The sequence below is a fragment of the Macaca nemestrina genome, chromosome 8 (genome assembly GCF_043159975.1).
Source record: "Macaca nemestrina isolate mMacNem1 chromosome 8, mMacNem.hap1, whole genome shotgun sequence".
Classification (NCBI taxonomy): domain Eukaryota; kingdom Metazoa; phylum Chordata; class Mammalia; order Primates; family Cercopithecidae; genus Macaca; species Macaca nemestrina.
The window spans coordinates 137,533,609-137,549,025 of NC_092132.1; the positions used below are offsets into that span (position 1 = coordinate 137,533,609).

At 32.4% G+C, this 15,417-nt stretch overlaps 1 protein-coding gene across 1 annotated transcript in view; it reads right to left on the minus strand.

Annotated features, from left to right (window-relative positions):
* Positions 1-15,417, minus strand: part of LOC105463742 (mitochondrial calcium uptake family member 3) — a 92,016-nt gene that overhangs the window by 18,204 nt on the left and 58,395 nt on the right. The window contains 3 exon segments of the mRNA XM_011711018.2: positions 3,193-3,288; positions 11,100-11,138; positions 14,647-14,718. Of these exon segments, the coding sequence (XP_011709320.2) occupies positions 3,193-3,288; positions 11,100-11,138; positions 14,647-14,718 (207 nt within the window).

Sequence of the window (15,417 nt, forward strand, 5' to 3'; positions counted from 1 at the left end):
TCTGGAAAAAAAGCCTTAAAATGAGTGGTTATAGGAACACCAAAAGTTAGTGAATTCAGATAACATAATTAAGGAATGTTTTCTTACAGTGTGAGATGTCCTTTTCAAGACACAGTATACTAAAATAAGATGGCTTTGTCTTATACAGGTTTTAAATAATGACCTCATTCAGCCAGTTTTTGTCATGCCCACTGAGCAGAGATCTTCACTTAACAGTCTTTCAGCATCAAAATCTTATGAGATGTATGTTGCACTTATCCAGATAATCCAGATCCAGTGAGGCATAAGTAACAGTGACAACAGAGAGATGAAAATGAAAATGGGGAAAACTTTTCCCCCACTCAGAGAAACAGAGTACTGCTCAGTCACTGAAAACTATACCAGTGTCCTTGGTATCCTAACAGTGTTACATAACTTACATCACCCAAGGATTGAGACAAAAATAGAGACTTTAATCCTGTGATTCTTGTGCTTATTGTTAAAATAAACTGAATTCAGGTGTTTTCATAACAAAGGGAGAAAAAGCCACAAAAGAACCCCGTGGACCATTTATACAAAGGACATTATCTTACTTTGCTTTGATTAAAAACTATTTAAAATGATTTCATCAAAAATAAAATAAACAAAACTTGCATGAAATATATCAAACTATTAAAGGGCTTAAAAATATTCTTTTAACATGTTTTTATTGATTATAATGTGATAACAACCCTATGAAATATCCAAAGACTGGAGGAAATCTTCAAACTTTTCATTGGGTTAATAAAGTTTTTGAAATTTACCAAGAATATGTAATTGAACGCAAACTGAAAGCAAAATTTTACATTTAATCTGTAGAACTCAAAACAGTATTTACAATTTTGACACTGACAGACTGTATTCAACAGTTGCATAATATACTCATCATACTGCACTAAGAATTTATTATATATGATCTTGGTTAGAAAGTGGTCTTAGCTATGATACTCAAATTTTCATTACATGGTTTCACAGTAATTGGAGACACAGAGTTTTACTGTAATTTTAAAAATCTATGGTTAGAAACAGCTCCAGACTAGAATATGAGGGGCTAATATCCAATTTCCCTATACTATTTAGAGATTTTATCTCAGTAATTACATATTAAATATATAACAAATAAATACAAATAACAAATACATTTCCAAGCCTTCTTTCTGAACCAATTTGAATCCTGAAATACTAATACTGTAAACAGTTCTGTATTCCACTGGTATTCACAGTAACCTATAAGGATTTATATAATTAGTTGTAACTGAATTGTAGTTAATTCTCAATTATTATTCTAATGTGGGAGGGTAGTAACAGATACGCCCCAAGTAATTATTTTATTTGGAACACGATATTTAAGTTTTGTTTTCTTTTCCTCTTTTCCCTTTCTTTCTTCTCTCTATCAGATTTACTTTCAGGGAATTTGATTCAATTCATTCATTAATTTAGCAGCTTAGAATCAGTATATGGATTAATTACAGCCAATAGTGTGCTGTCAAACTGAACTGTCCAGAATAAAAAAAAAAAAAAAGGCCGATTTGTAATGTTGGCCAGTTTCTGTGATATTCATATTCCTATTATAGCCACTTTCAAGTACCAAAGGGGGTGTCACACAGTGTTGAGTTGGGAAGAGGTGTGCAGAATTAATTAGCTCTGTAAAAGTCCACCAGCTCCAGCCTATCTACAATAGAACCATATACATTTTCCAAAGATCTTAAACAAATCATATAATTCTCTGAGTACACAGGACCTGACTGGTTTTCTGATATTAAACTTACCAAGATTTAAGTTAAATTCAATCTCTAATTAGCAGATTTTGTCTAACTGAGAATGTCTACCAGAGTTAAATGGGATTAAGATGGTTGGCGGCTGGAAGGTGGATACTCTAGTATGGGGAGAGACAATGATATGACCGTTGATTTGAAGCATGGAAGCTAGGACACAGTTGACTTGTAGGGACTCTAAGAGGTAATGTTCCCAGTTGCTCTTATTTTTAAGCGCTGACTACTACAATGTACCTATATAAATGATTACAAAATAAAGTGCTTCTAAAATATCTGTAAATGGAACATCTGCCATGTCATACCTAAACATGGTTCACTTTTAAAAGGTAATTTTAAAAGGTAATTGTTGGTCATAATTACATCACAGTTATATATCACAGACATATTAAACATAGGACAAAATACTTTATTTGCTTTGGGACTTTAAAATTGAGCAAGGGTGACAAAATTAACATTTTGAAGTGTTTGCCCTAGTCTAGATATGTCAATAGAGTAACACTGTAATACATGGATAACAGAAGTCACAACTGATTCCAGTTTACTTCTCCAGATATTTTTAGGTATAACTTTTAAAAGTTAAAGTCTAGAAAAAGAAATGAGAAGCCCACTTTAAAGAGAAAGAGATAATGAAAAATAAATCTCAGTATTTATGAAAAGTCTTTTCTGGTAAGACTGCTAGCTGCCTCTAATAAAGTTCTTAGGAAAAATTCTTAATAAGAAACACAAAACAGTGTTTCTAAGATACGGCCCATCTTGAAAAACTAGAAATCCCTATTGACAGTGTCGTAAGAATGGGATAATGGAAGCAGTCTACTCCAATGCAGCAGTAAGATACAGATCTGTACGAAATTCAAAAACGGGAATAAAACTGAAATAAGGTCGGTCTGCTTTTTATTTTCACTATGCACTGGCAATCTTAATGTCAAGGTAAAATATTCCTCCCTTCCTTGACTGGCTGTTCCTACTACCATACCTTCTCAAACTCCCATACCCCGGGCCCTTGGTAAGCCACTCACTATCAATACTGGGAAATTTGTTTAAATCTAACATAATTCTAAAGAGTCAGGTATCTTTTATTGGGGGAAACATTTCAGCACTTCATGTAACATGGTAAATTGTAAGCTTAAAAGATTCAGTGAAACTTTAAAATACATATATTCTAATTTCTACATAGAGATCCTTACGTAAAAAAAAAAATGTCATTTCCTTTTAATTAAGTTGAACTGTCAAAGCTGACGTATTCAAATACACAGTTTATATACAGTAATTTTTGCTGTACTAAAAAAATGGAAAATGTAACATACATGTTGGGTTTCATCACTGTGACTCTAAAATGAAATGAGGACTAGATTAACAAGATGGCAAATAGTACAAGGACCTTGTTGAGGCTTAATTATACCTCTGCGAGGTCTGAAAACAGTGCTTGGCTTGTGTTACGTCTCAGTGTATCCCAATAGCTTCTGGAGACAAGTTCCTCAGCATCTGTTTTAAGAACCTGTAGAAGTTTTAAGAAGCACAACTGAAATCTAAAGAATAGTCACAAAGAATGATAATTTATACACTTTAAATCTAACCAACCTTGCAAAGGAAACACATTAGCTTACCTTTTTTTCTTGTTTGTTTTGTTTTCTGCTGTGCACAACAGTATTGTATTACACTGCTGGTAACTCACATACTTTCAAAGGTGTAATGGTATATAACCACTATTTCTAAGTACAATGTAGCTTTGTCGAAAAGAATCAAATTCTCCGATCTCTCCTTCTGCCCTTCTACTGAAACGTGTATAACTTCTAAGAAAGGGTGAAAAAAATTCTATTCACACTTTGTGTGAACTAAATTTGTTTGGGAAAAATTTTGGCAATTTTGTAGCAACCTATTAAAAGATAAATTATTGTTGGCTATCATACATCTTGCTGGTATATCAAAGATTCAAAATAACCTTATCTATACTTTACAGAAACAAAGTTTAAATTCATCCCAAGCTTGTCAAAAATAAAATAGGCTTGTTTTAAGTCAAAGCACTCAAAACTACTTGAGATTTGGCAGGTGTTTCTATTGTGAATGGTTAAGGTACTTCTTATTCTTTTTTACAAGGACAGGATACTAAATTCTATCTGAGAACAGGGTAGTCTGAAGGAGATACCAGGAAGTGTAGATTAAGAAGTGTAGTCAAATCACTCTAGGAAGATGTCAAACTGCAAGCCTAACTTGGATCCCCATAAACAAAAATAATTAAACCCAGTTTCTGTCAGGATTTATCAGGGAAGATTTCACAGTTTCTCAGGTGATCTTTTGGTTAATGTGAGATGAAATGCTGCATGGTGTACTCAAGAGTGACTGGATGAAAATAGAACTTTTCTTTCTTTCATTTTGCCTTAATCTTTAAAAGTCCAGTGCTACTAAAAAAATTGTATGCATCTAGGAATTATTTCAAAGGTCCTCTAAGTTTTAATTCACTATTACTAACTAGAAACACCGCCCACTGCCTATATTTTAATAAAATCTTTATAAAATGTTAATAAAGTATTATTTAGCAGGAACCATTTACATAACACAGACATAAATATTACCGTAACTATAAATGTAGCAAATTGACAGAGAATCTGCATCACTCCCTTTATAATGATACAAGCTTTAACTAAGCAGTTATAAATTAAACAGGTAAAACTAGCTAAATATAGAACTAATACAGTTCATTTTCTTTTACATAGATATGGAATAACCTCAGTAAATACCAGCTAGATCAAATGCTTGATCTGAAAATATTATTTACACATTTTGAATGTGGATGCATTTTAAAACTTCAATTCAGAAGGTTAATATGTGATAAAGAAAGGGATTGTTAAACCCACCAAACTAGAAAATACGGCTTACTGTGCACTATTATTAGAAGAGTAGCAGGAACGATTCACTTTGTGAAGCCATGCCTCATCCTTACTTCCAAACACTGTCCACCATCACACACACACACACACAAATATATTTATAACATATTAAAAGCTAAAATTAGTTTAACCAATCATATATTTTGTGGGCAAGAAAAAAAAGTAAATATATTAATTATCTCCAAATGTTGGGGTTAGGATATTTTTAATTTTCGTCTTGCTTTCCCATATTTGAAAATATTTTGAAAATGTGTATTTATCTATCAGGATAATATACAACTTTTCGAATTTAAAAAGTCTTATTTAGAACATAACAGTTTTACAAGTGTCCTGCCGCAGACAGCTTTTCTGGTTCATCATTTGGCCTCAGGGATTAAATTATGCTAGAATATACTACTGAATTGCTGTAACTGGATATATTTGTTTTTGTTTTATCTTACATCATCTTTTAAATAATTACAAAGTTTCGGAGGGCAGAAACAATATCCTTACAGCAACTATTGCTGCAGGAAAAAACAGCTAATAAATGAGTGATATGCCTGGCACTCTCACTGATTCCTATGTATGTATCTGTTCTGGAGACAGTTTTAAATTTTTTAAACAACAATTTGAACGACGAAGTTCAGAGTAAATTCTCAGAATACGCAAACTAGTAGGAATTTTTATCACCAGGAAAATATAATACAATAAGGATATTTTACATAAGCTTAAAGTAGCAATGAAAGTCAGACTAGATTTTAATAGCAAGAAATGCAAAGCAAATATAAAACCAGAACATATCTATGCATACAGGCTAAGTAAGGAAACGCTGATACAGAAAAATGCCCAGGTGTAACTGGGCACTGTGATGGCTGTGAAACAGACCACTATGATGCTTTGATATGTAAATAGGCCAATATGCCAAGACTTCCTGAAGTTTTCTCTGTTATCTTTGTTTGCTATCTGAGCTACTGGCCCCTTGACCAGATGTCATGTTAAGTGTGTAGACCTTCATTAAAAGAGGTAAAAGAATATACAGATAGGAAGCCCAGAACTTCACAAATGAAAGGCATAGGCAAAATGATGTCCTGGATGTAGTGTGTCCTGTAAGTCTGACACATTTTTTGCTTAAGTTCAGAGTCTGTTATTGATAGAACTTTCTTAAACTTTGTAGTTTTGGTCAAAAGTGCCCAATGCCTTTTTGGCTGAGCCAAAGCAGGATCCCTTTCAAGGCATTCCATGCCACATATGACTGAAAGGGAGGAAGGTAGCAAGAAAGGAAGAGACAAAAAAGGAAAAGAGGAAGGAAAGAAGGAAATAAAGAGGGAAGGAGGAAAGGAGGGAAAAAGGAAGTTAGGAGGAAAGAAGATTGATTTAGAGATGGTTAATATATCACTGTGGTAAGCAGAATAATGGCTCCCTAAAGTTCCCGTGTTCAGACAGCCAAATACCCTGTCTGAATAAAGGGTCTAAGAAGGTTCTATTCAGAGATTAAACAAACTAGGGGAAAATAAAGTAACAGTCCATAGGAACAGACAGTAAAGTACACTGTCTTTGCTATTAGTGATATTTAAACACAAACACACACACACAAATTAAAACTGTATCTTTATACTTCATGTCACCATGACAACCATGGCCCTAAAAACTGTAATCTGAGACTTGTTATTTAAAGTGACATGGGACTGCACCCCAGGTATATCATAGGAAAAAAAGAAAAAGAAAACGGAACACAATCCTCCCAGGAAGAACATATCCTTAATCTAGTCCTCAAAGAATCTGAACAGAGACAACAATTGTATGCTCACAACGCAAAACTGCTGAAGACAAAAGAACATAAGCCACCCTAAGTGAGAGCCAGCAGAAACAACAGAACCAGATGTGCAGACTTCCAACACCGAAATGGTTAGATATGAAATGCAAAATAACTTTGATAACTTTGAAAAATACGAAGCTAGATCTGAAAGGATTATTCAGGAAAAAACTGACAATCGAAAATTGTTGTACTCTTAGAAAAATAGCCAAGTAAAACTCTCAGAAATTTAACCACTGAAATTTAACATCAGATTACATATATCTCTAGTAGAATTCATGAACCGGAAGATAAATATGAAGAATGCAGCATGAAAAGATAAAAATATGGCAAACTGTTAAGGAGAAATTAAGAGGCACAGAAGAATGAATTTTTTTTAAATATTTGGTGTGAGTGTGCATACAGCACTACTGCTGCATACTCAAGTACCATGGTGGTTGTCTTCAGAAAGAACACCTGTGTGATGATTTGTGTTGCAAGCTGAACTAGCCACTTTTTTCATGAGCCACCACTTTTACTTGAAAGAACAACTAGTAGACAAACCATGGTTATTCAGATTTCAGTATGTGGCAGACATTTTTTTGAAAATGAACCAAGCAAGAGCCTGTCACTTCAAAGTAAACAACTGACAGTATTTATTGCCAAAATAACATACTGCAACAGATTGAATGCAAAACAGCTATGAGAAACCAGCTGTCTTCTGGTAAGCCAGACATTAAAGAGATTGGCAAAAAATGTAAAACAATACCACTCTCCTCACTACATTTTTGAAGTTATTTTTCTAAATTAAAAAGTTTATGTTAACATATAATGAGTTTTTAAATTATTGTTTTAAAATAGACTAATATTTTTAAAAATCTCAGTTATAACTTCTAATTCGGTAAATATACAATATATAACCTATGTAAACAAAATCTCTTTTGGATCCTCAACAACTTTTGACATGTAATAGGATCACAGACCACAATGCTTGAAAGCCACTGTTTACAGTAAAAAAAGTGAATTAACTAGGACTACATACAACACAGATGAAACTGGCAATCATGATTTGTTGAGCCCAAGAAACAAGAGACAGAAACATTCATATAACATGATGCCAGTTACATAAACTACAAAAAGGGGTAAAACTAAACTATACTGTTTAGGATGCATAAGTAGGTGTTAAAACCATAGAACAAAGCAAGTAAGTGATTTACATAAAAGTCATGATTGTGTTTATCTTTTGAAAGACATTGAGGGATTATGAGTGGGGATACACATGAAGGGGATTCGTGGTATATGGCAGTATTTTACTTCTTCATCTATATGGTGGTTATAATTCTATCATTATTTATTTTATTGTATATTTACATTTTAATTATAGAAAATTCCTGAACTAAAATATATTTTAAAAATCAGGGAAAGTTTCATCATCACTACAGAAAAAAAAGAAAGTGGTATAAAACACTAAAATAGAGGTAGGTAGTATATTTATTCTGATTACTAAAAGAGATTTTAGGGCAAAAAACATTTCTAGAGATCTAGGGATAGGATATAATAGAGGACTCAATTCACTAAGATGATATAAATAATCTATAATCTTATACAGGTAACAATTCAAAATATATAAAACAAAAATTAAGAAAATTGTAAGTAGAAGTTAACAAATCTATTGTAACGTATAATTTAACATAGTAATTGACAAATCAAGCAGACAAAAACATTAGTAATGACATAGAAGATTTAAAACACATAACTAACATGCTTGGTAATATATATTTGTATATATTACAATCCTGTATCCCAAATTGGAGAATACACATTGTTTTCAAATACAGATCATTTAAGAATATTGATATTGTTTTAGTCCATAAAAAAGTCTCAAAATACATCAAAGAATCAGTATAAAAACTGGTATATTTTCTGTCGGCAATGAAACTAGGAGAATTAAGAATATTATTTTTAAAAAATCCAGTAATGCATGCCAAAGTCAAATGTACTTGACTTTTGGCATTATTTATCCTTTTGAATTTTTGTACTTCTTTTCATCACTGTGCAATGATGAAATTAAGAGTTGACCACATGAGAAATATGAAAAGAATCAGGGTTATTTGGAACAGAAAAGGTTATAAGGTAACAGCTGTCTTCAAGAATACAAAAGTGTATGCTTAGTTTTATACTGTAGCAGGAAATACTGTGATGGAAAATAGGCATAATCTACTGTAAGAGTGATTAAATTTTAGAACAGTCCACTACAGGGACCACAGAATCTCTATCTCCATAGTAAAAAGCCAAGCAGGTCACTGCTTTCCCTGAGGAAACTTCTTCCTAAAGGTAGAAACTGGCTCTTATAAATTTCTTAGTTTAAATCCAGCTCTGTGATCTATACTCAAATTAGACACTTGAGTTAATTTACAACTCTGGAAACTAGCAGATAATTGCTAGTTAATTCATAACACCATACTAATCGATTTGTATAATACTTGTATCAATGATATTGCATATACACTTTCAGGCTGCTGGAATTTTTTTAACTGTAAATGAATTTCCCTTGTTTGCTTGTAGTTTATGAAAATAACTCCTTATTGAGCAAATATTTTTCTAGTATAGGAAATATAGTTTATCTAACCAAGTAAACTCATAAGGGAGTCGAAAAATCCTGTAACATTTAAGACTGTATGTAAAAATGACATTGTTACATCAGTTTATCGTGTGCATTTTACATAAAAGCTGTCTTCTATAAAATGAAATAAAGAAAAAATATATTACCACAATAAAATGTAAAAATCATAATTTTTTTATTGAACAGGTATAATATAAATAAAATTTGTGATTTAAGTCTGCTTCTCAATATTATTCTCATTAATGACTGCAATTTGCATATGTAGTTTAAACTAGAGCAATATTAGCATCCATTTTCTTTTAGCAACATTATTCTAAGATGTTTTTTTTTTTAATGTATAATCACCCTATATGAAAATTTCTTATGAGATTAAGGGAAAAATAAAAATTGTCAAAGTTAGAAAAATGGTTCATACAATGATGACATATTACATTAGAAAAATAAATCATAGGTCAGGCATGGTAGCTCACGCCTGTAATCCCAGCATTTGGGGAGGCCAAAGTGGGTGGATCACAAGGTCAGGAGATCGAGACCATCCTGGCCAAAATGGTGAAACCCAGTCTCTACTAAAAATACAAAAATTAGCTAGGCGTGGTGGTGTGTGCCTGTAAATCTCAGCTTCTTGGGAGGCTGAGGCAGGAGAATCACTTGAAACAGGGAGTCGGAGGTTGCAGTGAGCTGAGATTGTGCCACTGCACTCCAGCTGGGAGACAGAGCGAAACTCCGTCTAAAAAAAAAAAAATCATAAAGTCTTAGGTATTGTATGGCATATGGCATTATAATCTGTGAGACTTTCATCTTACACATTCTAGAAATTTTTGAAATCATTAAGAGTAATCCTTTAAAAATTTAAAGGAAATGACAGGCTTTACTTAATGGAAAAGAGTAGTGATTTCTGTAGAAAAAAATTTAAAGTATCTTACGAGTAATCAAAATTATTTATATGGATCCTATGGACTTGGCTTGTTTCTCAACCCACTGCAGGTCCATTTTGTATAACGAGGAAAAACATCTTGGGTTTAGTTTATGGTGATCAGCCTCCAGTAGCTGTTTAAATCTATAACAAAAATTAGTTTTTATAGTTGGGAATTTTGATTACCTATCCAATATAGGAGGCAACACACCTACTTTTAGAATTGTACACTACAACTAGAATACTTTTAGCTGGATAATATTAAATCAAATCAGTGACCCTGAATTCAAGGGCTCCTATGATGGAATCTGTATAAATTGAGGGATCCTTGTAGGAGGCTTAAGGATCCTTGGAGAAATCAAGTGAACTGTACATGTTTACATTCAAAAAGGGCCATGGCCTGTTCTTCTTTAGTAGCTGGGCTAACCAAAAGTGCTGACTTTCTCAGGAGAAAAGAAAGAAGAAAGCTCAGCATAAGAAGAAGAGTACAACTAGAAGTTCATCTACAGAAATTCACAATTTTTTCAAGACAAGTCTGAAAGTCATTATCCTCTTTAGAAATAATATGATAAACTGATATAAACATATCAAGTAGCAGCTTACACCAGATTTTTGTGCAGAGCAGAGGAAACGGCAGGAAACAAAGGCTTTGAAAAAAAATTGTGAGCAAAAGTGAAAATGAAAAAAAGTCTATCCATTAAGACACTTCTTTATTAGAACTGAACAAAGACTGTACATAAGATGGATAGATCTGGTTCATAAAATACCTGTGTTCTGCAGGAACATAGCCTGAGAATCTGCTCTCTCTACATAACTCTTCAAATACTGCTAAAAAATATAAAATTTCAATTATTATGTTTTAGTTGTTGTACACTTACCTTTTCCTTATTTCAATCTAAAGTTAAAGATACATAATTATTCTGCATATTTTAGTCTTTGCATAAATCTAGGAATGAAATGTAACATTAAGGCTTCACTGCACGTATTGTATTCAATAAATTCTAAAACATTCTACGAATAAACAGCAGCTATAGCTTTATATAAAGAAATAACATTATCAAGTATAACAGGTGAGGGCTATATACATAAAGAACATTTAAAGTATTGTACATACACTATTAGTAGGAGAATGGTATCCATAAAGTTGAAGACGCTGACATACAGCACAAAGGGCCAAATGAAGTGTCATATTTCAGAATGAACCCAAGTACAGCAAAAGAAAAAAGGAAAAAGACGACAAAATAATCAATTAGGAAGGGCAAATCATTATGCTACATTTTATATACACACGAACAATACAAGTGGGATAAATGTTAAAGATGAGTAGCAAAGTTTTAAAAATCCAGATAATTAAACATTAAATGAATTTGTGCTCATTTCAACCATTTCATTATAACCTTCGAATAGAACTACTGCTTTGAGTAAAACACGTTGCCCTGAAGTATGCAGTTTGATTTGGACATGTTTCCGCAATGCTACATGGCATAGGGGGAAATCCAGATGCAGCAGTATGGCAGTGGAAATGGTAAGAGAGACCTGTGCTGGAATCCTGCTCTGCTATGATCAGTGCTGTGACATTAGGCACATGAATCTCTCTAAGACTGTTTTCTCATCTCCAAGCAGGTATACTACTTACCTGGTAGAACTGTCATGAGGACTAAATGGGAGTAACATTTACAATGAGCACAGCATGGAGCTTAGCACATAAGGGTCCCAAGAAATGTTATGTTCATTTCCCTTTTCCCTTCTGAATCACAGTTTTATTTTGGCATATGAAAATTTTTAACTTTAGTTTTGATTTAATTTTTATTTAGGTATGTTAAGATTCAGTTTAAAGTAGCTGCATGGTTCTACTAATTAAAGAATAACTTTAAGTGTTACTACTAGCTAACCATTGTGAGTGTTTATTACATTTCACATGGTTAAGTGGCTATGTGCTTTAACCTCCATACCAATCACATGTGGTCATCACTCCTAATGCCCCCACTGTACAAATGAAAAAAACAGAGGAACAGAGAGGTTAAGGGCATTGTCCAAGGTCACCCAGGTAATGAGTGGCAGGGCTAATATTCAAACCCCAAAAATCTGGTTCCTGAGCCTGTGCTATACTGTCTCTCTTAGGTAATTTATATATTTTCACAATAAGCTAAATTTTAACTACCTCAAAACTCAGCCAAAATATTCTAAGAATATGTGGAATCATATTGTCATTTCTATCACCTTGATAACATCACCTTACACTTTACATATTCTTTTCTAAGTAAAGTAGTATAACTAAAAAAAATTTTATACCTAAATTCTTTGATAACTAAAGTAATATAAAATAAAACCTCTCTGGTTCAGATTTGCATTATTTAAAATGTGACTAACTAACAATGTTAACACTAATTATCATTATCGCTAAACACGGTAATGACTATTTGGAGAGCTGTATTGTAAAGTGCTGTTAGTTTCAAAGATTAAAGTTCCAAAGATTAAAGATTATTTCTGAATTGCTTTAAGGAAGAGTTCTGATAGCTAAATTACGAAAGTAAGATTTTAGAAGCGCTATTTAAGTTATATAAAATGAATACTTCTGACATACCTGTGGCTATCAAAGACTTTAGTAAGCATTCATTTATAAATAAACAAATTATATATTATATTACTTAAAAGTTATTTTAATCTGTTCTTTAAATCTCCTTCCCCACATATTTGAAAGGGAATGGTTCATAAACCCATATAAACATAAAATAATACAATTTAGGGTATGCTGATATAATTTAGATTTTATAATTCAGATGGATTTTCCCTAATTAAGTTAATGAGGTTTTACTCTATCACTATCATAAAATATTTGCATTAAATCAATATTAAATTTCTTATACCTTGGCTGCAGTGATGCTCAGAGCCAAATTTTGTACTAACACTGTAGGCTTTCTCAGTGTGCATTGCCTGCTATAATTTTTCTCTTTTTTATCTCCCTTTATTACTTGATGGATTTATTAATAAATGTTAATGATTAGAATAATACTGTGTTTTTATTGGAGGATGCATAAGTCCTCTCTGGAAGTCGTATAAATAAACAAATAAATAAAACAATTATATTTATATCCATTGAAATACTATCTACTTTATCATTAAAGTATATCAATAGATTCATTAACATTATTCAACCTCCTTAAATAGTATTTTATTAACAACTTGCCTATTCAGTCAATTATAGTTAGAGGTAATATATCAAAACTAAAATAACTGTTTACTCATTTAGTATATTATTTACAAGAAATAAAATTTAAGAAAGCATTCAATTCTCTAGTGTTCTTTGCTAACACTCTAAACAGTTGCAATTATGGGACTATTCATGTAGTATTTATTAATTATAATTTGAAAATCATGAGACCTGAATTAAGTAGAGAACTACTATTGCCCCTTTTAATACTTAACTAACATTACAATCAACTCTTTGATTTTTTTAAGACTGTCTTCCATAAGCTTTATCAATAGTATACTGAGGGATGTTCAATGACTACTGAGAATTATAGCATGGTCAAATATCCTACAAAGCAGTATGTGCTACACAATCCTGATAAATCTGCTTTTATTCAACTAAATATAAATGTATACTTCATAAATATATTGGGATTGAATATAGCACCCATCTGCTATAGATAATCTATGTTAAGCAAAACCTAATATTCTTTTAAAAATGAGAATAACAAAAATAAAGTTTTAGCTCTCTGAAGTTAATCATCTGAATTCCATGTAGGACAATTAAACTACTGCACAGGGACATCAATTTGCAAATGAAACAAGTATCATTTACATGCCAACAAAATTCACTATATTTCTGGTTATCTAAGTATCAAAGAAGTATGTCATAGTGGATAAAAGTGAAGTTTTGGAGCTGGCCAGACACAGGTTCAAATCTTTGGCTTTGCCATTTAATAACTATGTAACTTTGGACAAGATGCTTAACCTTCCCAATGATCAGTTTCCTCATCTATAATTAGGGATAATAAGAGAATTGTTGGATAGATTACATGAGAAATGTATGGAAAGCACCTAGTATAGTGCCTGATGGTAAGGCCTTAGTACCTGTTTGTTATTTTTATTATGTGAACCTGGCCTATGGTCAGGCTGAAATACTTCAGACAAAAATAAAACTGGTTAGGAAGATGGAGGGTAATGTTGCTTGACTCTAACTTCAGAAAAAGACGAAAATATTATATATCCTAGAAGAAGAATCTCTAATATACACATCTAAGAATGCAAGAAAACATATTATTTCCTTATATTTGTTTCGACAGTCACATTGTTGTATTACCACTAAATTCTCTCACATTATAATTAAATCTTTGCAATTCACCTTTAAATTTTTACATGCATAATGATCTGTATTAATCTATTGTATGATATACCCTTCAAATCTCACAGATAACGATATGGATGACAATGATTTAATGAATGATTATGGATACAGATGTTTAATATCAATATTTGAAGTAAATATTGATATCAATGCATATAAATACTGAAGCAATTTTTCTACATAAAAACTTTACAAAGTTTTCAAGAAGGGGACAGCTTCAAAGTTACAAACTTTAATTACTGTTTCTTAACATGAATAAAATAATTGTTGCCTAGAAAACCCACCTAAAGCTACTATAAAGTATTCTTACCAGCATTGCACGCTTTTCTTCATCTCCTTTAGTTTCTCTCTTTTCATTTTTTTTCCTGAATATCTCTTGAAGCTGACGAAGAAATCAATCAAGAATCAAATATCCAACAAGAGTTTCTGGGCACCTATCTCCTATTCTGGACTAGGTATATTCCAAAAACAAAGAAAACAGCTTCATCCACCAAGAACATTTAAACTGCTATAGATTTATTTTCTGATATCAGTTTTTTTCCCCCAAGAAAATCTATCCTTTGGTATCGGTAACCCATAATTAAGTTAAATGTACTTAATATTACAGTTTTACTTTATCTCTAAAATGCAGACATCCACACAGGCAACTTCCAAAGGACTGAATTCCAAAACCTAATCTTCTACTTTAAGTCAGGGGGATGGAACTTGGCAGTGTGGACATAGAACGTTCTGTAGAAAAACAGGCCCATTCTGAAAGTTCCTAAAATACAGTTGTGCACCATCATAAGAAAGCAACACTAACCTTGGCCATTTTCGGATGGCAGAAACACATCTATAGCTATTGTAATCAAACTGAAAACCGCCATCTCCCCATCACGCTGCAAAGCACTGGAATGAAGGCTCCAGCTCCAGCGGCTTGGCTCAGGGACTACACCTGGGCAAGGGCTGCGTGGGCGAGAATTTAAGCCTTCTGATAAATCCCAGTAATTAGTCTGCTTGTTTCTCTTTGAATGGCTACTAATTAGCTTCTGATGAGGATTTTTATATTTTCTCTTTCCTACTAAGAAAAAGAATGATGTCA